The 24,292-nt window shown below is 44.3% G+C and overlaps 2 protein-coding genes across 6 annotated transcripts; one reads left to right on the forward strand and one right to left on the reverse strand.

The window, feature by feature from the left end:
- Positions 1 to 1,053: 1,053 nt before the first annotated feature.
- Positions 1,054 to 3,609, reverse strand: LOC144121117 (macrophage migration inhibitory factor homolog). Its single transcript, XM_077654076.1, has 3 exons — positions 3,401 to 3,609; positions 2,574 to 2,746; positions 1,054 to 1,206 (listed from the first exon to the last, which is right to left on the reverse strand). Exons 1-3 carry the CDS (start codon positions 3,506 to 3,508, stop codon positions 1,137 to 1,139), a joined length of 351 nt encoding a protein of 116 aa, XP_077510202.1. The 5' UTR covers positions 3,509 to 3,609; the 3' UTR covers positions 1,054 to 1,136.
- A 229-nt stretch (positions 3,610 to 3,838) lies between these two features.
- LOC144121116 (uncharacterized) lies at positions 3,839 to 23,645 on the forward strand. Of its 5 annotated transcripts, none has more exons than XM_077654071.1 (11): positions 3,839 to 3,997; positions 4,058 to 4,363; positions 5,869 to 5,965; positions 6,697 to 6,813; positions 8,048 to 8,254; positions 12,658 to 12,873; positions 13,670 to 13,741; positions 15,505 to 15,603; positions 16,410 to 16,521; positions 20,649 to 22,760; positions 23,119 to 23,645. In XM_077654071.1, the coding sequence occupies exons 2-10, from the start codon at positions 4,166 to 4,168 to the stop codon at positions 21,193 to 21,195; spliced, it is 1,665 nt and encodes a 554-aa protein (XP_077510197.1). In that variant the 5' UTR covers positions 3,839 to 3,997; positions 4,058 to 4,165; the 3' UTR covers positions 21,196 to 22,760; positions 23,119 to 23,645. The 5 variants fall into 5 exon arrangements, with proteins under 5 accessions (XP_077510197.1, XP_077510198.1, XP_077510199.1 ...); XM_077654072.1 differs by having other exon boundaries at positions 3,846 to 3,997; positions 20,649 to 22,665; positions 23,218 to 23,645; XM_077654074.1 differs by lacking the exon at positions 13,670 to 13,741 and having other exon boundaries at positions 3,856 to 3,997.
- The last annotated feature ends 647 nt before the right edge of the window (positions 23,646 to 24,292 follow it).

The raw sequence follows: 24,292 nt of genomic DNA on the forward strand, positions 1-24,292 counted from the left end.
GACTCGACTGATTTGGCAATGTGGTTATCTGCGAAACTGCTAATCGCTACATATTCACGTGATCTTACTCGCATAAAATGCTCTCATAGCTGCTAGCTAACGATTCACCTGCTCTAGCGCAGTGACCGGTGCAGCCTGACAGGAGCCCACTTCGGCTTGCGATGCGCGGCTCGTACCGGAACTGGGCTCCTCGTACCGGTACTGCGAATCTCGGGTAGAGTGTCTATGTCGTGTAGGGTGTATTATCTCGGGTACCCGCCGCAGTGGCTCAGTGTTTAGGGCGCTCGGCTGATCCGGAGTTCCCGTGTTCGAACCGGACCGCGGCGGCTGCGTTTCGATAGAAGCGAAACGTGCTATGCGATGTCAGTGCACGTTAAAGATCCCCAGGTGGTCAAAATTATTCCGGAGCCCTCCACTACGGCACCTTTCTTCCTTCACTCTCTCCTTTATCCCTTCCCTTACGGCGCGGTTCAGGTGTCCGCCCATATGTGAGACAGATACTGCGCCATTTCTTTTCCCCAAAAACCAAACAATCTCGGGGATCCGCCGCGGTGGCTGTGTTTATCGCGCTCGGCTACTGATCCGGTGTGCCCGGGTTCGGACCCGACCGCGTTTCGATGGAGGCGAAACGCGAAGGTGCCCGTGTGTTGTGCGATGTCAGTGCACATTAAAGATCCCCAGGTCGTCGAAATTATTCCCCCCCCCCCCCACCCCCATTCCTTTCTTCTCTGTCCCTCCTTCATCCCTTCCCTAACGGCGCGGTTCAGGTGTCCGCAGAGATGTGGGACAGATACTGCGCCACCTCGTTTCCCCAAAAGCCAGTCATTTTTTTCAATCCCGGGGACGCTCTTTTATCCACCAGTTACAGAAATCACGAAGCTTCGGTCATGCATGCAGTGCACTGTTTTGTTTTGGTAGAAAATGTACTGTTCGGCAAAATATTTCTGAATAATTCCGCTGCAGCTTTGTCCTTTCAGCGCAAGCTACCATAAGTAGGTGATGCTTTGAACATTTTATCTGCACTATATTGGTCAGTGACACAAAGTTCATCTATTCAACTTGAAAATATACATTCAACTTAATTCAGCTTGAAAATATGTAGGCCTGTTCCGCAGTTTAATTATGCAGAGGCCTCCTCAGCCAGCAAAAGTTTTTCCGTTGTAGCCAACATCACTTGCTGGCATGTCGAAGTAATTGATGTACATCCTGTAAATAAAATATAAGCAGCAACATCAATTATTCAAAAGTGCCTTGAAAAACAATGCTATTTTCTCACTTGCCAGCAGCCTGTGACAGCAGATTAATGTGAAAATGCAGGGAATTTAACGAAGGAAGACCTCTACTTCGTCGGCACAATGTTACTGTGATAAACACATCCATTACAACTTTCTATGCCCTGGAGAACTGTGCCACTGAAGTTTATAGGAACTTTTTACTTCTTAAGTCCAGAATTGCAATGTTTAGTACTGTGGTGTCATGTGACCTCAAGGTAATTTTGTTTTTAATGCTTGGCAAGAAAGCTTGTGCTGGTCCTGCTTCGATCTTTCTTCTGATGTCACCTCTTTTTCACACATGAAATATATTCATGGGGATGACAGCATTGTGGAACATTTCAAACCTGAAACAGAAGCTATACTACAACTTATAGGTCACAGTGTATTAAAATCTGTCATTTCCACCATTAGTCTTAATTCATGTACATGATGGAAGTCAACAGTCACCAAAACCAAGGAGCACAGGGGATGTTTTTTCCTTTCTTTTAAAAAATAATTTGTGGTGTTCATCAATGGGGAGATTACTATGGTATTTAATTTTTGAAAAGATAACTGATTAGCAAGCACAAGAAAAAACAACCACATACTGCCGGTGGGATCCAAACCCACAAACTCAGAATTTCATGTCCAGAATTTGTGTGTTAAGCAAGCAGCATTCTTTATTCCCAGCTGAAAGCTTACTGTCTATTCTATGTGTAACTGTACAAAAACAAAAAGTACTTATTGCCCCTTTTGCATACAAATTGCACCCAAAAAGTAACAAAATTTTTTATCGCATTCTGGCTAGCACTAAGCATAGTTTCCAGGTAAGTAACAGCAACAAGCTCCCATAAATACTTTGTATGACATAAAATATAAAATTCTGACAATGTTGAGGAAATTTGGCAAGGACAAATCTGACATGTGACAGTGCACATAGTCACTTGTTTGAGCCACCTGTCTCTCAGCATTCTGCAGTTTTTCAGTTTCTGCAGAATGTTGCAGTTTTCTGCTGTCTTACATTCTGTTGGCCATCTCTCGCCAGTCACACAGCACATGGCACTTCATTATATAACTACTGTGTATGCGCTTTGAATAGTCTGACATTTTATTTTTAACTGCTGAGCACTGTCTTTTTTAATGAATAACTCATGACTACAAATGATCGCTGTGAGTCCATATAAAGAAGCAGACATTTTAGTGACTTGTGGAAACGAGCATCAAAGAAATTGATGCAGTCAACATGACAACAAATTTGAGATACAAATAAAACTAGTGAAGCAAGTGTGCAAAAACATTGCACTTCCGCTTCGCACAAACCTGTTTTCCTTGATGCCCAGGGTCTTTTCAATGTGTTCAAAAAGAACAGCTGAATGCTTTTTGTTCTCCTTTGGACTCAGACAGCCGATGCTGTACAGATTTGCAATAGCGCATGGGTCATCAGTGCCTCCGAATGACAACAGCTGATCGGCGTTGATGTGGACCACAACATACTATAAAGGAAATAAAACTTAAGTGAGCAAACGACAGAATAGAAACAATTACTTTATCAACGGTTACGTAGTCTTTTGTTTTCTACCTCGAAACTTTTAAGCACAGTCTCCGTAGACAGGGAATGATGCAAAAAGTTTGCAGCGTTGAGAAAGTATGCTTGCTCTGTACGGAAATCGCACTCATGCACTTAACAGCGCGACATTTAAAAAAAAGCAAAAGACGCAGAGACGATTCGCGAAAGCTCAAGTGCCTAGCAACCCGCGAAAAGCAGCCCTACAAGATCGCGCCTAGTGATAACTGGTGGATCAGTGCCTTCTCTAGGTGGATACACTCCAGCAGAGCAAAGCCTCACACCACAGCACATTTACGAGTTACCACACGTTCTGCCGCATATTTAGGGCTCTTACTCCACGGAGGTGACGGAGGCTAGCATTTTTTGCAGGCATTGGTGCCTCATACGCGCCGTTATCTTAAAACTTTTTTTCAGCACAAGCCCCGTTATTTTGAACATAGATATGTAGCACAGGCTCAATGTACGATCTCCACAAATGCACAAATGAAAGAAAGCACACGACTCTAGCACAGCGCAATGGAATTTACAGAGAAAGCGGTTGGAGTCAGCATAGACAGCGGCGTTAGGTGCCACCCATTACCGAAAGCGGCTTTCCCAAAGAGTCAGCCACGACGTTCGCAGTAGTCTTCAGGAAGTCATTTGGAATCTTGCTTGCGGGGATGTTCGTGTTAATTGTAAGGGTTGGCATTGTGAATTTCGCGAAGGGCAACTTCTTACAGTGCTACAAAAACGTTACCGGCGCTGGCGGTCTGAACAAAGTACTGAGGGGGGGAGGGCACAGCGAAATCGAGAAAGAAAGTGAGAGAGCGCACATAATCCTTCCCTCCTCTCTTTGTACAAAGCGCCAGAATGGTCAGTCTGTGGAACTAACTCTCAGCAAATAAGTCACTAATAAAAAATAGGCTGCAGTTGATTTACGGTAAAGAGAGGAACAAAAATAGGAGCTGGCCTCAAGCACAAGCGAAAAGCATTTTTCATTTCCCTCTTCCGAATGCTCTCAAGCACCAGCGACATCGAGAAATCAAGTTGGCGACTGTTGATTGTTTTTGCGTGCGCTCTGCGGAGTCTTCGCGTGGTGCGAATCTAACCTTCCCGCTCGACGGAGCGTTAATTTTCCTGTCGCTCGCCGGGATCACATGGTCTAGGCAGTCACGCAGCAGTCCCTCTTTTATCGCCGGTAAGCGATGGCGGCAATGTTGCGGTCGTACTCGAGAGCAAGCCCGGTGTTTTTTCCCAGCACGGCCTAATCCCCCACCTCCTCCGTTGCCGTCGTCGTCTCACGGGGGTTCCGTCTCTTCGGGATCGGATCGACACGTTCGAGGAGAAAGGAGAGGAAAAAACAACGATGGCCGATTTCCTTCTGGAACGCGAACTGCCCAACCTAAAGGTTGCTGTCGACAGCAACACCTTGGAAGCCGACAACGATGACTGCATGGACTTGGACGAGAGCAGCAAAGTGGAGAAAGGCGCCGACATCACGGAGCCGCCGCAGCCGGTCGTTGTGCCCGCTCGAGTCGCCGACCGCGCGCGCAAGAGTTCGGACGTGAGTGTTACTGTATCGCAGTTTTAATTCGCGTTAACAACTTATTGATGGTGTAGTCCGATCTTTCCTGACACGTCGGGAACGAACCGCAGTTTCGATTCAAGAGCGCGGCTCAGCTTTCGTCTACTATGGCCTGAGGGATCGGTGCCAGAGATGCGCTGTGCCATATGCGAGGTAGTGAGGCATTGCGTTTCTTCCACTTCCGTCTCATTTCGCTCGCGAACACCTCATGAATATAAATTTCAGTGTGCGTGGTTTCGCTTTTTTCGCTACGTTGATCAAAAAATGAAACAACTTCCTTGATGTTTTCTAATAACGTTATGCGGTTCCTATGCTGCTTTCGTTTGGAGACGACGTTTTCGGACGCCTTATTCGCGCGGGGTATGACGTTTTGATTGCTTTGTGAGAAAGTAAATGCCAGAATTATTGCCGTGATATCGGGCACTCCGACGTGATTAATGCGCGCTTTAGTTCTGGGCACGATGCGTGAGGTGACGGTGGTAAGTAAATGGAGTTCATCTCTCTCCTTGGTAAGAAGCATTGCGCATCGGAGGTCAGTATTGAAGCTTTTAGAAGAACTTTTTGTTGGGCTAGATGGTACATACTGTAACAAAAGGACTGTAGCGCGACCAAGACGAACACAAGAATAGAGGCACACAGGACTAGCGCTAAACTTCATCTAACTTTATTCACCGGTAGCGCAGCAAATATAAGGAAAAAACCCCCATCGCGTGCAGACACCAGATCACATACACCACTATCAACAGAACTGTTCAAGATATGCCATCTCCGATTTGTATAAATTCACAGACGTATCGCTAGCTTGTTGGGCTATAACTAGCTTGTTGGGCTAGTTAGTCTTTCGAAACTTGTAAAACAGCGCGGACTCCTCACAGCATTGCGCTGCGCAACGTGTGTTCTTGTCCGGCGTTTTGTTCGCGCTATACTACTGGGGCAGACAATGAGGTTGTAGGAACAATGAAAACCATGTGTCCGATTTTGTAATATATTGCAATATTAATTTCGCTCTACATTCCACTGTTATGCTCAGGGAGATTATGCGATAATTAGAGTGTGTTTACAGATTCGCAAAAAAAAAAATGGACAGTTTAAAAATATGAGCTTAATGTATTAATGAAGGCTTCTTCCGATGATAGCGGCGCTGAAATTTGCTCTGCTGGTTTGTCTTTGGGTTTCCGTGCTACATCATGCAGATATCAACAACTGAGGAGCTCTGTGCTTTAGACAAATTAGCGTGTGTGGACTAATGTTTGTATTCACAAGGCATAACTGGGGATTTAAGAAGCAGCAAATTTTTCTAGTCCTTTGGAATTCTTAGCAAGTTCTGACTTGCAGCTTCAGTGAAGGTTGTTAAATCTTAGCTTTGGTGTACTATGCGAGTGGTTGTGAATTGAAACTCACTGCTGGTCATGTCATTTGTGATTCCATTAGGCACTTCATGTTGATGTATGATAGAAAGCTGGTTTTGTTATGTATTGTGTCAGGAAATGGCAGCGGATGACGGCGACGACCCTGAAGCCTACATGGTCCAGTTTGCTGAGGTCTACCGGAGCCTAGGTGTCGATCCTAGACGGCCAGGAGGTACGAAATGATTTGTACTGCTGAATTTTGTGGCTACTTCAAGGTGCACTTTCTGTCTGCATCAACTTCTCTGTACATTGAATGAACTTAGCCTGTTTACAGTAGAAGTGATCACATTAAACTTTAATGTCCTATGCAAGCCCGAACTGATTTCTTCAGTGTTGCACACTGTACAAGATTGGCATAACAGTGTAATAGTGTTCATATTATCAGGGAACTGAATTCCTGGCTGCGTTCATTTAAGGATAATGTGTTAGGTACATGTGCAGATTCGCACCTTTCCGATTCTTATACATGATGATTTGTACAGGCCTGGAATACTGAATTTTTTTTTATTTCTTTTGAACAAGAGGAGCCTTGCCTGAAGTTGCTGAGGGTAGGCATAAATTTGTGACAGGGTCATAAAACTTTAGTTTTCTTTCACACCACCCTGTTTGCATTCTTTTTGTATAACATTTAGTTGATCACAAATAGACAGAACTCTCATTTTAACTTCCTTTTGATCACCATGGTGAGGAATGGTGGAAGCTTTGACACTTTATTTACTTTTTTATATCTATATTTGTCAACATGCCTTTACTGTGCTGAGAAGCACTTTTCGAGTACAGTTTGTGCTGGCACATATGTCAACACTTAGATGGGCCAGTGTTCTTAAAAGATGGTGGCTGTAGCTTTTTTTTATTATGCTGCATAGTTAGGAAAATGCAGATATGTTTTTCTATCTATTTCAGGAACAAGACTGAACGCTGTGCATGTCAGAGGCGTGACTGACATGGGAACAGAGGATGTGCTGGAGTACTTCAAAGGATACGACCCTAGTTCCATTGACTGGATCAACGACTACGCTTGTGAGTTCTGTGACCGTTAACTCCTCTTCGGCCACCACTTAGCTGGCAGGTGTTGCCTTGAAAGATGTTGTGAGCTTTTCACGGTATCTACTGTTAATGACACATTTCAAGGTTTTAAACACATCAAATATAACTGGTGGTGGTAAAAATCGACCATGTGATTCTTTCTGGCAATGTTGATGTTCCTTCGGCACCAAAAGAGAGTTATTGTTGCTGGGAAAGCACTATTTAAATATAGAACGTTTCCTTTCCTGGCACTCAGTTTAAGCTCGTGATTTTAGGACTGAAAAGAACTTTATGTTCACTCGATGAAGGTGAATGCCATTGTGTGGCTTATCCTCAGAGCTGCACCAAAAGAAGAAATTCACCTATGCCACTGCAGTATAAAAACAGCAGTGGCGGTAATACATGTATTTAATTTTATGGTGGCCAGCATATAAAAGATATTTTTCCAGTTAAAGTAGCCTCTTTGACATTACAATGTAGTAATCAACCGATATCAACTCTCAGTACCCTTTCAAAGCAAAGGCTGTATGGCCGACACCCTCAAGGTTTCACACTGGGCATGTCATCACTATATTTACTGTGCATGCAACACCAGTCAGAATTGTATATTTGTTCCCATGTGTCGCTTGCGTCCTTTGGCCAAATGTGATCGCATGACTTCAAAACATCGACGCATCGCAGAGAAGCTGATGGCAGTGAACCACTTGATTCTTGACTGCCACGAGAATGTTCAGCTACTGTTTCCGGGCTTTGTGAACTTTCTTATAGGCTCTGTGTGCAGCTTCAGTAGGAAGCTATTTTTCTTTGTAGGTTATACAGTTCTGAACGAAGCCTTATTTTTTTTTCATCAGAAATTGTTGCACTGGTTTGTAGCTTTTAAGACATTTATCCTTCTAAAAAAACTTTGAGCTCTTTTTGTGTCAACACTTGAAATGTTTGGAACCGATTTTCAAGGTCGCAGTTTATTGTTATTTGTTTTGTTCTTTTCTTTTGACCATTTTTTTTGCTCTGGTCTCCTTCCATCTTGTCACCCCAGTCTCCGTGTGCTACACAGAGTAACAATCTGGGTGCCTAAAAATGCTGAGTAAAACCCCTGATTTTTCACTAAAGAGCTCCTTCTCTCGGGCCTTCATGTCATTTGTCCACTTGTCATACCATTGTAGCATGCTGCCACTTGCGACATGCGGTCACAGTGGTCCACTTGTCATATTGTTGTCACTGTGTTCAGGCAACGTTGTGTGGCAGCGAAACCAAGATGCCGCTCGTGCCTTGCAAGAGCTGAGCCGACCGCTTCTGGTCAAGCCCAAGGTCAGGGGAGAAGGGAGCAACTCCCCCACAGGAGAGGCCAAGCCTCCGCCAAGTTGTGTGTCTCCACTGAACCGGCCCGAACAGGCAACAACCAGTGGAAGCGTTGTCCGTCAAGAATTGGCCGTTGGTGAGTAACTTTGCTTCTGAAACATTTTACGCTATTAATTAAGGAGCGTTGCTTTTTATCAAAGGACGTAATGGAGAGAGCATAAACAGTAATAAAACACGATGAACACTCCTGAAAGAAGAAACAGTGTCCATCATTTGTTTTGCAGTGTACAAACAAATAAGTGATATTTTACCGAGATGTGGTCATGTGGTAGGCTACACTAATAGTGGTGGCTTTCACCGTGAGATGGCGTTTTATACGATTTTCAATGCCAAATTAAAATGATAAATTCTCTTTTCTTTGATTTTATTCCTTTTTCGTGAACATATCACGCACGCAACCTGTACATATTTATTATTATGTAAATAGTTTTTGTGTATGTTACCTCTCCACCCATCCTTTCTTCCTGTCCCCTCACTTCTTTCATTTCATTTCCCCATTCTGCCTGCTATCCTTTATTTCTGCTGCCCCAGCTCAGGTGCTTCAGTATCGATGGCAGACGCCGGGTCTAGCAAAAATCTTTTCCTTCCTTTTTATTATTATTTTAATAAAACCACTTACTACTACTATGTACTTTCTTTGATATTGCTGTGTTCAATTCTTACAATATGAGGTATGATCTTTCCATTTCCTCCATAATCTCATGACATGTTTTGGTCACTGGTTGGTCCCTTTAAAAAATTTCACGTGGTCTAAATTAATCCAATGCCCTCCACTGTGGCATCCCTCATAGCCCATGTGTCGTGTTGTGTGGCTTCTGGAGCTTTCAGCTAGGATTCAGAGTGAAAGGGGCAAGTGAGTTACCTGGAGAAGTTGTCGTGGGTCCATTAAACCTTGAGTATTGAAACATGAGCATCGGCATGACAAGCTGGAGGTAAAAGCTGGGAGAATAACCAATAGTACCAAGAGGTAAATCATTATTGGGGATAGGTAAAGAAACCCTGTAACCTATGTCAGTAGCCTCCTTGAGCTTGTACGAGGCAATTCAGAAAGTAATGGCTCCAAGGTGATAACTTTATTTGCGTTTGACAGATAGCGCTGATACAGGTATCAGTGGAAAGCTTGCGATGTTAGCTACAAATAGTGGCATCATTTTTAAACATAGTCTCCATTACAAGCAACACACTTCCGCCAACGCAAAACAAGGTTTTCATGCTATCGGCGAAGTATTGTGGTAGCTGCCGGTGACACCATTGACGAACTGCCGCTTCCACCTCCACGTCATAACTGTAGCTTTGGACCTTAAAGTGATCCTTAAGCTTGGATAAGAGCCAAAAGTAGCAGGGTGCAAGATCCGGACTATAGGCAGGATGATGCAGAATGTCCGTGAACCTCAGGCGCTGCAGTGCTTCCCGACTTTTGTGGCTACTGGCTTGTGTGCGGACGAGCATTGTCATCGTGCAGAATTGCCTGCTTACGCTTATCTTTGCGAGTGCTTTGCAATCTGGCCCGCAGTCGCTTTAAGGCGTCAACGTAGTGGTCTGAGTTTATTGGTTCACCATGTCACAGAAATTCAGCATGCACGACACCGTCCCAGTCCTAGTAGAGAGTCAACAAAACTTTGTCAGCAGATGGGACAACTTTGAATTTTTTCGGCACAGGAGAGGACGTGTGCCGGTACTGCATCGATGATGCTTCGTTTCCAGATCATAATGGTGTGTCCACGACTCGTCGCCAGTAACAGTTCTGCGAAGAAAGTCATCACCTTCATGTTCATTTCACAGAAGCAGCTGCTGACAGCTTCTCTTCCTTGACTCTTTCATGTCAGTCGTCAGTTGCCGCAGTACCCAACGAGCGCAGATCTTCTTGTGATGCAGGAGGTCCTTAATGATGTGGTTCACTGAACCAACGGAAATGGCGAGTGTTGCGATCTCGTGTTGCTTGACCCTGCTATTGCCCCGATTGTCCCGAATCAACTCGTCCACCTGATGTTGACTATCATCATCAGAGGCCGTTGCGGCCCGTCCACTTCGGTGCTGATCCTGGAGATTTGATGCGACTGGATCTTGGTCTTTCGCAGTCGTTGCCCACATTCACACAGTGCTGACATCAACACAAGCATCCCTGTAAACTGCAGTCAGGCGGCGATGAATGTTGGTGGGCACACAAACTTCCACGGTCAGAAATTCAATTACAGCCCGGTGTTTTAAACATCAATGCATTAATGATAAAGATATCAAAATTTTTGCAGTACTATTGGCAAAGTAGTGGGCTTGGAGGCATTGCTTTCTGAATCGCCCGAGTATTTTACACTTATACCCAAAGGTTGCACAGGTGGTCAGTTTGTCCACTGATAGACTCTGCTATTCTGCTTGGTTTATTTTGTGTGTAGTTGTACTGCCATAGACCGCTGAGCTGCCATACACCACTTCGAGGCCATTCGTCAGAAGAGGGGTAAGGAATGCGCTTAGGAAGAGATCGATGGTGATGACAGTGAGAGATTTTTATGGTACAGTAGCAGCTTAACTCTTTCGTTGCCACGCCACTATGCATCTATCACCGGTGTTTGACTAATTCGAAGTGCTATTTCAGTGCTATTGGGGATGCCGAGGGCTTGTTGCGCTATCTATGTACTTTGTTGTTTAGACACTCTACTTTCATTTCTTGTGCATAGGCAGCAATTTTCGAAGTGCCTTTGAAGTTGAGGTTCTGACGTAGTGCGCTCGCGGGACGGCGTGAGCCACAGAGGCGGCGCGCTCGGAAAAAATCCTGCTTCACACGATTTTACTGCATCTGCAGCAGATTTTTTCGGTGCTTCAGGCAGCTGTCTGATGATGATATTGCATCGTTGGAATTTGATTCTGACGAAGAAACTGCACAACCTCAGCACGAAACGTGGACACTTGCCTGCCCGTAGGCTTCGTTTTCTGCGATTTGTCTGTTTTTTCGTTAATGGAGCTGGTTTATGCATTGCAGTGATGTCATGAATGATATATCTCGGTTCTGTAGTGTCTTGACATCATATGGGCAAAATTTACTTCCATCTGCCCCCAAAAACAGAATCAACTTCTGGCTAGGTAGATATCAGGGTAGCGACCGTGGATTGATGCTTCATAATAGGCAAAATCTGATTGCGAAAGCTGTGGATGTCTTCACACTGGCTCTATATCATCCAAAACATCTTCCGAAATGGTTTCTTACAAAACCAAAGCATTGTGGAGTATTTTCAAGCAATTTGCAGTCAAACCTAATTATAATGAATGCGGATGTTACAAATTACTTGGCTAAAAGACATTCGATTAACCATTTCAGGAGCCTTTTTTTTTTTTGTTTCCATGAAAATGAATATTTTTCTGCCTGAATGAGTAATCATGCTTTAAGAAAGATAATTTTTCAGTTGTCTAGTGCAAAATACGACCAGTTGATTGTTTACAGGGATATGCAAAATTTCGTACAAAGTGTCATAATTGATAGAGAAAGCAAGGTCAAAATGCTAGGACTTGTCAAGAAAACACCTGAAGGATTCTGCACAAAAATGGCGGATGGCATGCTACCCCGCTTATTGGTTCATGAAATATTTTTTAATATCTTCGCTATAGCACATCAAAAAGCATAATATATGTGACATGAAGGATACTAAATTAACCTGAAACCATAAATCACTGCTAGGTGCAGCACATTATTAGAAAAAGCTGTGAGTTAGCTTTTCCTGATAATGTGCGAACTCACTTGGCTTTTTGCTTTTTACACAATTGTGTACAAGTTGTTTACAAATTATGCACAAAGCACCCGAAAGGTTTAAGCCATGCCAGATGGACAACTGCCGTTGCAGTAAATATTGTCTGAAACTCACCGATCGGGCTTTTTTAGATGATGTCACTGATGACATTGCAAGCCATATTAGTTCAGTCTACTTTTGAAAATTCCCAAAGGTGGAGCAGATTTGTTTTAAGGGAGTAATTAGTCATGAGCATCCATCTGGGTGCTGCCATGCAGCTGCAAAGAAATGCATAGCTTCCACAGAATATTCGTAGTTTAAGAATAGTCCCGCTGCCCCAAACGGTCAGTGGTCCCAGCTTTGTTCAAAGCCCGGACTAGAATGAAATTTTCTTGTACTGAAAAAATTGTGAGAAGGTTGCATACCTTATGGCTGCACCACTCACTAATGTAGCAAATTAAGTGATTACTGTTTAAAAAAGTCATGTAAAAAGTGCTTCCTCACAAAGGAAATGTGTGTAAACTTGCCAACGAGTAGTGAAGGTGGTCTGAACACCCTGGACTCTTTTTTTTTAGAGTTATATGGATGGTGCTTGAAAGCATCTTTTCTATGCGCTTTAGGTCAGTACTAATATCAGAGCTGGGCCATTGTTTTTATTGGTGTATAATTAAGGCATACAACTTCAGTGTGCAAAAGTGGACAGCAACCCGCACATTTAGCTTCTTCCTGTAAGCTCTAATACTCTGCTTTTGGCAATCCCCAGGTGGAGATGGAAATGAGGAAGTTGTGGTGATGTCAGATGACGAATTTGGCGACGACGCGGGCGTATCTGGGACCACGGCCCCCAAGGGCCCAGTTCCAGAGCGTGAGGAGTTGGATATCTCGGAAGTTGGAGTCCCCGTGCCGCCTGGAGAGTGGCGACGTGCCGTTGTGCCTCATCCAAAGGCCACAATCCTGCTGCTGCGCTTTTCAAACAAATGTGAGCACCAAATGCGTCTGTGCCTTGCAGTCAACAAAGTCCACTTGTGATGATTCCATGTCAGGTACTCCGTGCTTTGGGTTAACTCATGCAGATCTTCAGTGTTCGTGTTGGATTCCAGTGTTTTTAAGGGGCCACTGAGAACAGATCGGAAGAAAATAAAAAATTATCGCTTGTTGAACAGGTTGTCGGGTTGTTCCAGGACCACTTTTAGTTGTGGAGCTGTCATACCTTTAGAATCAAAGTGATTGTGGGCAACAACACTAAAGGTGTGATTTATCACAGGCCATTAATGCTTGCTGTGAGAATTTTAACTTTATGAAGGGATATGCTTCTTTGATATGTCATTTAATTTGTTATGAAGGATTGCCCCCGAGAATTCCCCAGGGATTTTTTTTCCTTTTTGCTTTCACTCTCTCTCATTTTTCTCGGACTTTGCATGAGGTGCACTAGCGTAACAGTGGGTCCATGCTTCATTATTACACGTGGTTTCGTGTGTAACCTCACATTATCCAACATAAAAGGGCTTCGAAATTTGGACGCTTCTTCAGATTTCAACTAATAACACCAAGTTAAGCCGTTTGACGCTGACTAGATGTCTGGTGGTATTAATTTGGACTCAAAGGTGTTAAAGGAGGTATGTGGCACGAGTAATCAATGTTCCACACATGGTTGAGCTACCACTGTTTAACATTGACTGACCACACGGCCATGCTAGCATTTTGCAGTAAAGCAACCCAATCAGCTTATGGTCTCTTCTTATTTCGAGGCTTAGATGCGTTGTTTCTGTCAACAGATGATAAAAAGATGCCCGGAGCAGAGAAGCACAGTGAATATTACAAGAAGTATGGGAACCCAAACTATGGTGGTGAGTAGTGTGTGCCTTCAATTGCTGCATTGCGATGTGTCCTGCACATCTCATGCCTTAACTTTTCAAAAATCTGCAGTTACCACTTCTAAATAATGGTTATCTTTTTCACTCTACAGCTGTATGCTTCGCAATAAATAGTACCTGCAGCCAAAAAGAAGGCTTAATTATGAAAAGTTCGCTACTGTGTTTGTTGTTCTGCAAGCTCTGTGCTCTCGGTATTGAAAGCTCTTCTAGGCAAATGACAAACTTGTACTTATTTTCTGCCTATGCTTCTTTTTGAGTCATGATTGCTGAATTGTTTGCTCAGTTCAGTCCTCTTGTTTATACTAATGTCACTTGCTTATGCAGTTAAATTGGTTATTCTATTTTTTTATTTGTTTTTATTTGTTTACTTACTTGCTTACATATTGCCTTACTTAATATATATCTGCGATCCAATTGTGTCTTCGGCTGAAGGCACTCATGCAGTTTTGTGCGCCCTCTTGTGGTGCTGTACTTCTGGTGGGCTGCCAGTCATGCGGTGGCTTATGTTCAGCTGGGAGGAACCTGACACAAGTGCGTGGCACAGCAAACACGGCACAGTTGCGCCATGCAACGTGCGCTAGCAGATGCCACAAGCAGACCACACTGATGGCACAGTGGAATTTCTTTTTGCAATGGCTGAAACCGAGACGAAGAGCAAAGAGAGATGAGGCATTCGAAGCTGGCGTATTTAAAAGAGGCATTGGATCTGATAGTAGTTGTGCTGCATTTATTTGCACTGCACTCATGCACCAACCAGCCGACAACATAAAGCTGACAGCATATGTACTGCAGTGACCCATATGCCTTCTTCTGTGAGAAAGGGTGTGTGAAATTGTGTCAGTATTTTCCACCCTACTTTTGGATCATGGAGCGGACTGCTGGGAAATGTCTGGCACATAGCTAGCAGTAGGCATGTACTTTATCGCACTGCACCTTCTGGCCACGTTTACATACGTGAAAGTTTACTAATAAAACAACTGCGTGTCGAGTTGAAATCACATTGAGAATGGTGAACCAATAATTTTGGCAGTTCTTGTAGCTAAATCTTCAGAACATATGCATCACAGCTGGTAAGCATAATGCCATGGTGTAGTGCTTGATAAATCCATGCCAGCAGAATCTCATCAGATCATAAGCATGTGTGTGCGTGCATAAACCCCGCTTTGCTAGTGGTTGTTGCAAATGTCTGGTTCAAGCCCGGTCTTGTGCGTTGCATTTGCCTATTAAAATCTGTAGCTCTAACAAGTTCCCGCTACTGAAGTGCTTGTTTGTACAAATCACTGACCATAGCCGTCGACATTGTCCACTTGGAAGGATAGCCTCAGAGATTTTTGAGAGTCTTGGAGGCCACAGTGAACGGATGGCACAAAAATGCGATCGCACACTGTGAATGCTTCACACATAAGTCTGGGACACACGGGAGCCTGATCCTCGTGTCATGTTTGATGTTACCTCCCATTCACCAGTGCAGAGGCGGTGCATCTCAGCTAAAAACACCATAAATTGGTCTCTATTCATTCTTATACATATTATGTTGCTTGTTTTGGTATAAATAGGAGGTCTCCGAGTCTTTTCACTCATGGACTTCCTTGTGTATTTGCATGTTGTATAGCACTTTTGCTGATCCTATAGTTAATGGTGGATGGTGGTTGTGAAGGTGATTTGGCAGGTGTATCGGTCGATCGAACTTTGAGATTAAAAAGCAGTGGCATTTGTCTTTTTTTTTTTTTTTTCAGGCATGACAGGCCTCATCAGCAACTCACGGAAACGCAGGATGCGAGAGGCAAAGAGTGCGTCCTTTGCCCTGGGAAGTGCTAGGTCCATGGATACTGGAGGTGCATTTTTTCTCTCTCTCTCTCTCTTGCTCACTATCCTGTTTATTTTTTATGTGTAATCAGTGTAGACAAGGGATATGTAGATGATAGTGACCATGTGAGGCATGTTTTGCTTTATGTGGGGTAGAATGCACCGGCTTATAACTGCGCTATAATAGCTGTCTGTTTACTTTCCGTCATTCTGGGGCTAGGGCAGTGTTGCATAGTGGTTGGAGTGGATTAAAATCATTCAGGAGTGATTATATTGTAGGCTTTGGCCATTGGACCAATGCCATTTCCACTGCAAGGGGTTGATCAAATCGCTGTTGCCCTACCATATGTTAGCCGGGCCGGTTAGCTCGGTCGGTAGAGCGACTGCTCCGGTGAGGCAGTGGTCCCGGGTTGGAGCCCCGGGCAAGTGCAAATTTTTCTGCAACTACGAAGTTGCCGTGAAAGCTGTAAAGCTCTCGCTTGTAGCTCTGTGGCTGTGCTTGGGTGGGTGCTAATGAGTAATTGCTCCCTCATTACAAATCTTCTCCACCTTGGTGGATTTCCCGTAATCATTAGACTGATCATTCCCCTAATCATTAGACTGAATCATTAGAAGTGCACTTACACATCATAGCGACTGCTGGGCTGCTGAAGCCAAAATTATGTGGAAGAAGAAATTGTAAAATATTTGCAGGCTACAGGGGCTTCCACTTGGTGATCGGAGTTTACAAATGTCTGCTGTCTCAACAAAGAAAGAGCACGCAGCTTGGCGCTTATACACATTGAAGCTGTGTGGTTAATACCGCCATGTTCAATCAATTCTCGGCATGTTCCAGATGACAGTGACAGAGATCGATCCCTGCTTGGTGCCAGGCAGCGTGCAGTAAAGCGCATGCGCATGCGGATGTATGCGGATGAAGAGGAAGAGAAGCAGCGACGTGGAAAGAGGTACGTGGTGCTGTGTCACTCTCATCATTTAATTTGCTGTCATCAGGCACACTGTGAGACATTTGAATTCTGTTATGCAATCACATAGCACCTAGTATGAGCAGCTCTGTCTTTACTGAATGCATTCAATGAATGTATGGTCCTTTAAAGGGGCCGAACACTGAACTTTAAGCACCCAATTTTTTTTGCCCGAACGGAAAGCTTGCTGCCTAAGGTGCTCGATAACGCAATGGTTTTGTTGGAAACACTGTCGAAGACTTCTGCCGAGAATTTTTAAATCTGTGCATGCACCTGTTTTCTTTTTTTTTGTCAAGCGCGATGGCAATTGCACTTCGGAAAATATGCTGTACCGAAAACTAATATAAATCTCGCTCACCAGACAGTAATAAAATATGTTTAGTCTAGAGCAGTGTCCATTTCAGTTTCTATGCTCAAAGCTGTTATGGCACAGAGATGTACGCCTCTGCGACGAAAGTTTGAGTGGACCGTGGTTGCCGCTCCATCCAAGAAATTCAAAACACTGCGGCGCCATCTAGCAACAAAAGCGAAAAGCACATGGTCAGCGATGCAAAGGAAGCATTGCTTTTCATCGAAGGATGCAATGAAGGCAGTGTAAACTATAACAAAACATGACAAACACTCCTGAAAGAAGAAAACTCTGTGCACTTCGAACAAATCAATATTTTACCAAGATGTGATCACGTGGTGGGCTGCACTGATAATGGCGAGTTCCACTGCAAGATGGCTTGTTATGCGATTTTCAGTGTCAAATTATAAATCATCATTTATGTTGATATTGCAGTGCTCAATTCTTACAATATAAGGCGTGATTTTTTTCATTTCTGCTGTAATCTCGTTACATGTTTTGATCAGTGGTCAGTCCCTTTAAAAAGAAGGTAAACAGAGCTGGTGGTAGCAGAGAGTCAGGTGGACAGATTAGGTTAGGAAATCTGTGGGAATAGGGCGGCCATAGCTGGCACAGGACAGGGTTGACTGAAAATCAATGGGAGAAGCTTTTCATCACGCAGTGGACATAGTCAGGCTGATGATGGTAATTATGACCTTTGACAAGTAGCTGATTTTGCATATTTTTGTCGTTCTAGTATTATGTACGTTCTGATGTATCGATAATGATTTTACATCGTACCATCTTTGCCAAAAGTAACGAGGCTTCGTGACTTGCTTCTCAGTCGTATAGTGGAGCACTTACCATAAAAACCCACATATAGTACGAGGTGTAATTTGGGGATAGCAAAAATGGAAAAAAAAGTTTTCATCCTCATGTAATGTAAGGAAGGGCAGTCCGCTCAAAGACGCTGTAGAAATCGCGGAAGCCGAACGCTTCCCAATTATTTGTGTATGCCGGTGCAGCGCGTGTAGCGCAAACGGCAGGTACAGAGGCGCCGCGCTCATGCGCACTCGCATCCTGCACCGCGATTATGTGCAGACAGATTCCGGTAGACGCGCTGGCTCGCACGCTTCGGAAGTGTCTGTTGCAGCTTTAGTGAGTGTCATTGCCGAGTGTGCTGTTTTCCGAGAGGCCTTTGTCAGAGATATCTTTCCATAGAAACACGTCTTCGGTACTGTCGAGCACGTTAGATATACCGCATTTCCTGAAATAACAATCGGTGAGCTCCTCAGGAATTCTGGTCCAAACGTTCGCAATCTGAATGCATGGCTGGAGAGGCCCATGTCTGGTGACAGTAACTGCAGGCTCTCCCTACCTCATACAAACCATGCAGCAGCGCTTGACGCGTTGCTGATGCTTTCGGCAGCTACAATTACTTTCCTTTTAAAAGTAGCCGAGTGCTGCTTTCGTGGTCCCGATGTCATGCGATGTGCGATTGTTCTGGGCATCACGATGTCAGGTCAACATAATGAAATGGCGTCGAAATCGAAACTACCGACCTACGCCACCGCTACATAGTGCCTCCTCTCACTGGAAGCGTGATGGTGCTCGATAATAATGAAACCGGAACTGCGGATTTTCACTGAAAATTGTTTGGATCCGCATATAATACGAGGTGGAAATTTGACGTGCTAAAGTTTGGAAAAAAAAAACTCCTATAATAGGTGTGTTTTTACGGTATGCCATCCCCCAGGCTCTAAATCTCTGGATGGTAAGGAGAACCCTTGTCCTCACCTGTCAGCCTGTTTAGATCTTTAAGGAAGCCATAAGGGCTTCACTATACAAGTGAAGAAAACCATGGAGCCTGGTTGCATTTGGCAAAGACGGTACATGATCAAAGGATAGTGCAGTTTCAGAGCAGAAAATCATTTACCTCCGAGATGTGCATGGGCTGCTGTGCTTTAGAGGCTGCTTGCTTTGTGGTGCCATCCAGCTGTCCCATGGGGTTGTTGATCTACAGGAAAGAGTGTCGTGCATCGAACTGTGGCATCGTACAAATATGCAGACAGCAGTATCAGTACTATTGTCGTCAAGGCAAAATATTAGTGTACACAGAAGTCATAAATGGTGTACCGCAGTATTATTTTTCATGAGTTCATTTTCTGGCATTTCCCTTTTGTATGACAATGGCAGTACATAACTGGAAGATGGTGCTTTTGCATGTGCTGTGGCTCATGTCAGCCGCAGACTTCACTGAGACCATCTCGAGAGCCAGGTGTATTGTGAGCAGACTTGGTGCATACTGAAAAGCTGTTGTGCATAGCAGGGTTGAAACCAGTGTCCTATAAGGGGAGGGCTTTTATTGAGGGACTCTTCTTTTGATATCGGCCCTACAGGTGCAGTAGAATCTCGATTATACGGGTCCCACGGGGTTGCAAAAAATATTTGTCATCCAAGGCAAACAAAATTCATATGTGCTCATATGTGCTCTATAAAGCAAGAAATAATGATTAATCTACAGTCCGTTAGTATTGGAAAACGAGGTACGAACACTGTTCTCGAAGTGCACTTGCAGGGCACTTAAATGACTAGTGTGTCATGCAGGCCTTTGTCTGAAAGGTCTTCCTCGCTCTTCCTAATACGCATTCTCTCCTTTGTCAAGAGCACTAACATGAAATTTCAAGGGTGAACATGAAATTTTAGAAGAAGTAAGGTCTCAGTGGCTAGAAAAATAAAATCCCAGATGGGGGTTAGCGCAAACTTCACACGTGACTAACCAACCATTTTTACCCACCACCGCATTGGTTTGTCATCTTCCTTAGAAGTGTCTTAATATAGTATAGCCTCTTAGCTCTTCGCTCCTGGAACATGTCATATACAAAGAAGACTCCTGAGGCATTCAGAAAACGGGAACACTGCATCAGTCCAACTAGGCGAGAGGCAAGCGCAATAGCCGAGGTGGTTATGGTGGTGCTATTTCCTTGCTTTTCTTATTATTTTCAGAGACCATTAAGAACAAGGCAGCACCCATGTTCAAACAGTGTGGTTTTTGCAGAAATTGTGAAACGTGGCACCGTGATTGTGCAGCACCATTACATCTAATTTTATACATCACTCAAAATATGCAGATTTATGTGTTGTAAAACGATAGATTTCTCAAGTAACAACACTCTCTGAAGGCACTGAACTCCTGCCAGAACGAACACAAATGCTCAGACATCTTAAATTCTGCACGTTGCTCACAATGCCTTCTGGCAAGGGAATTTTACAAATTTGTATAATCCGTCATTGCATTACAGGTATTCTGCTGGATATATTTTCCATAGCTGTTGCTAAAATTTTAAACTGTGTTGACAATTCATATGGTGACACTGTAAAGCTTGCTTGTTGTACCATGCAGCCTGCTGCATAGTTAAAATACAACTTTGTCCCATTGCTCTAGAAAGTATTTAAAACTTTTCGTGCAATGTTGAATCTTTTTTTTTACTTATGATGTAAAGCCTCTGTCAATAGTAAAGATCCAAAGGCGTCTGTTTCGAAACCGTGGACTGGGGCTCCTGTAGCATCTGTGAGGTCCTATCTGCTGTAGGGGTGAGGATGTAGTTCCTTTTACCTTAAATGTTTCAGAAGGACGGTGATGCATAACATGCCGCACAGCATAGCCCGAAAGGAAACCCCATGAGCTGTGCACTTTTAACAAAAGCTGTACCTCAGAAGTGTTGGTGTACCACTCAGGAAAAAAAAAAAAACTTATTTCATTCATACGTGTGCTGCGCAGGCCTGGTGCCCTGGGAACACCTACGCCTCCCACTCCGTGGTCCACTCCTGGCAACTCACCAACGTCGGACGAGGAAACCTTTACCCGCTCCCTGAGCACAAGTGTCAGTGGCAGCAGCGTCTGGGACCGGTTGTCTGGAGGGCGTGCCAACCTGTTTAGCAAGAGACGCGAGCATGAAGATGATGATGAATACGGTGACGATGATCGAGACAGATTTCCACTTCCCAGACAGTCACGTTACGTCGACCTGGACGACCCTAGCTTGCGGGACGACTATGACCCAGCCGAGGACGGCTACGGCGACAGTACCTACGGCCACGACTTTGTATTTGACGAGAGGTCGGGTCACGGGTCGAGAAGGAGCAGCCGCGGACGGCGAGACGATGACGATGACGAGGCCGGTGACGAAGATGCGCGCCGCCTGCTGTCGACAGTTAGAATGGCAGGCACAGACCTGAGGTCCAAGCTGGAGAAGCTGAGGCAGAGCAGAACGGCACCGGAACGTATGAATCCGCTGCGAATTTCGGTGTCTAACGAGGCACCTTGATTTGCAAGGAATGAGGGCATGCTGTGGATTATTTTTGTCGGAGTGCAAAGACTGCGGCTGGTTTCAAGTGTGGTAGGAAGGGGAGGGGTGAAGTAAATGCTGGTATGGTCCAGAAAGTTGTCGTCACTGCCCTTTGAAAGCTTTGGAGGAGAGCAGCAGCTCGATGAAAAGTTTGCGTTGTTCAGAAGCAACCACATTCTTTCCGAAATGTCATCTGTGACCAGTGCCAGGAAAAGCAGCAAAGAAGGCGAATGACATAAACACTGCAGGTGTTTAACGACTGTTGCTTCCTTTGTGACGTGTTCGACTTTTGTCTGCGTCGCAGTTCAGTAACTTGGTTCTGTTATTCCAATAGCACCTTTGGCTATATTGCCTCACTTGCAGAATCAGCAGTTGTGCTAAGCATACAATGAGCCACTAGTCAGAAGGGTCAAAAACTCTCATGCAGATTTTTTGCATGTCATTGACAAGTGCTGGTATGAAACCCAAGGCAGTGGATAAAAACTTAAATGCCTTACTGATGAAGCCTGTGGTACTGCTCGAATACCACAACTATTACTGTTTTCAGTAGGCGCTGTATTTTTGTCAAGGCGACCACCTTTTATCTAAGAGTAAAAGTAGGGTCCTCTTCCTTTCAGTTTCGAACTGTGTTCGTAGTTTATGCAATGATGCTGCACACACTGCTTATTGTTTGATATGTGAATTAAATCATGAACATCTGATGACATCAGTTGAGGTAAGGAACTAACTAGAGCTGAAAAAAAAAAAGTGATGGTGGTAGTGTCAGATGTCGTTATTTTGTCACGGGACCTCGGCACATTTAATTTTTATTGTGCTCTTTAAAGAAAAGCATCCCAAAGGTTTTCGACCATGCGGCCTCATGTGGGAGAACTTGAAGGAAGGAAGCAGGTTGTAAAGGGGCTGATTAGTGCACTCAGTCTTTTGTCGTTTTTTTTTTTTTGGTCCATTGCGGATCAAAAGCACAGTCGCACACAAATTAAGTTTTAAACAGAAGGGTGAGCCTCAAACTTTGCTCATGGGCGTATTTTAGCTCGTAATTTTTTTGTGGAATTCTGCATCCAGTGAGAGCAATGAGCGTTTAGTAATGGACTGTGGCTCCAGTTTAGGAATAACCGTACTAGGTGCAGGACGCCACCGCTTATACATGTGTCGCGAATATACTTCATTTGTGCATAGGAGACTACATGGAGAAGAATGCCTGTATGATCTGTCTGACAACAATTTTGCAAGTTACATTAGTGTGATGACATGGTGTATTGAATGCATTGTGTTGCCAGGCAACCTGCACTAATGTTGCTGGTGCCAGCAAGAATTGTTGAACACGATTTTTTGTTTTATTTTGTAATGTTCACATTCGCCGATAATGATGTGCATCCTTAGGCAGCAAAGTGACATGTTTTGAACGAAAACATCTTCGACGGAAGTCCATCTGGTTGGGTTCTTGAGATAGTTGAGAGAAAACTGATGCCAACCAATATTTTTAACTTTACCCAACGTTTCGGGACCAACTCGGTCCCTTCTTCAGGGGTGACTAAAGTGTGCCAGCAGCAGCAGCGGGTTGCTGCCTTCGCTCTCCCTTTGTTAGCACATGGCGCAGTCCACTAACGTACGCGGAGGGGAGCGTTCCTGGAGTCCTATTCATCGCCTCCGTTGTGAGCCGGATGTGCCATGACTCCACATGTCGCCTCTTGAACAGGTTTGGCCGTGGAACCAAACCCATTCAAGAGGCGACGTGGAGTCATGGCACATCCGGTCGTGGTACCAAACCTGTTCAAGAGGTGACATGTGGAGTCATGGCATATCTGGCTCACAAAGGAGGCGATGAATGGGACTTAAAGAACGCTCCCCTCTGCGTATGTTTGTGGACTGTGCCACGTGCTAACAAAGGGAGAGCGAAGGCAGCAACCCGCTGCTGCTGCTGGCACACTTTAGTCACCCCTGGAGAAGGGACCGAGTTGGTCCCGAAATGTTGGGTAAAGTTAAAATATTGGTTGGCGTCAGTTTTCTCACAACCAAAGTGACATGTGCACAACATGCGCGTGTCATTTTGCTGGGCGCATTGCATTGAGTGGCATGCACAGACAGTTATGATGCAGTTCCAAGTTCATTTCTTTTTATTACTAGGGAGGAGCCAAGCCCATGGGACAGTCACCAGTGTGAAATTTCTCTTTGGGCTTGTTGCGATCTTCCCGAGCTTGACAGAGCTGCTGTGCTATCGCAATGGCCTAGACTGCGCAAGCAGAGTACGTCGTCAGCTTCTATAAATACCCCGTCATAATGCATTGCACTGTACAAGTGTCATGTTGCATGTTGCCCAAGGCACACAGGTGCTGTTCTTTGCAGGCCTGGATGCATCCTTTCCCTTCAAACTTTTTTGTCATTGTTGAACATTTTCGTGTTTAATATGAAAATAAAGAACCTCATCACAATCGCAGTGAATGCTTTTTTTTTTGTTTTCACAGGCCGCTTATTTCAGCGTACTGCCTTCTCAACACCAACAGCAGTTTTCCTTGCAAAATTTTCATTTCATGTGAAGCCAGCATTTTTGTGCTTTGGCTTGCCCACTTCTGAAAAATAACTGAGCACAATGGCGTCATTTGCTCAGCAAGTAAGAAATATTGTCATAAAGCTGTGAGCCAAGGTTTTCATTCACCAGTGTCGAAAGTAACGCACATTTTCACCGGTTCAGTCTGGCAGTGGGGAAGATGTTCAGTAATGCTTGCTTGCGAGCTGATGCTCTCGTGTACTAAAGAATGCCATGGAGCAAAAAATTTACACACCAACAGCGAAACCAGGCTTAAAGCATGAAATGCTTTTTGTCGAAGACATACTGTGGCATACTGTGCTTCCAGTTACTGGTGGTAACATTTTACTTAGCCTATCCAGAACCAGTTAACATGTATGGCAAAATGGGTATATTGTAGTCACAAGCTTGCCGACATTGTTGCCTCGGGCACCGAGCATTGCATGCTGCATGTCCATTTATCCTGGTGGGGTGGCAGTTGTATGCTTCCATGAAAAGTACACGAAATGTGAATATGGCATGATCCAGTAAAAGAATCTACAATTGAAAAGT

Source organism: Amblyomma americanum, chromosome 2 (genome assembly GCF_052857255.1).
Source record: "Amblyomma americanum isolate KBUSLIRL-KWMA chromosome 2, ASM5285725v1, whole genome shotgun sequence".
Lineage (NCBI taxonomy): Eukaryota > Metazoa > Arthropoda > Arachnida > Ixodida > Ixodidae > Amblyomma > Amblyomma americanum.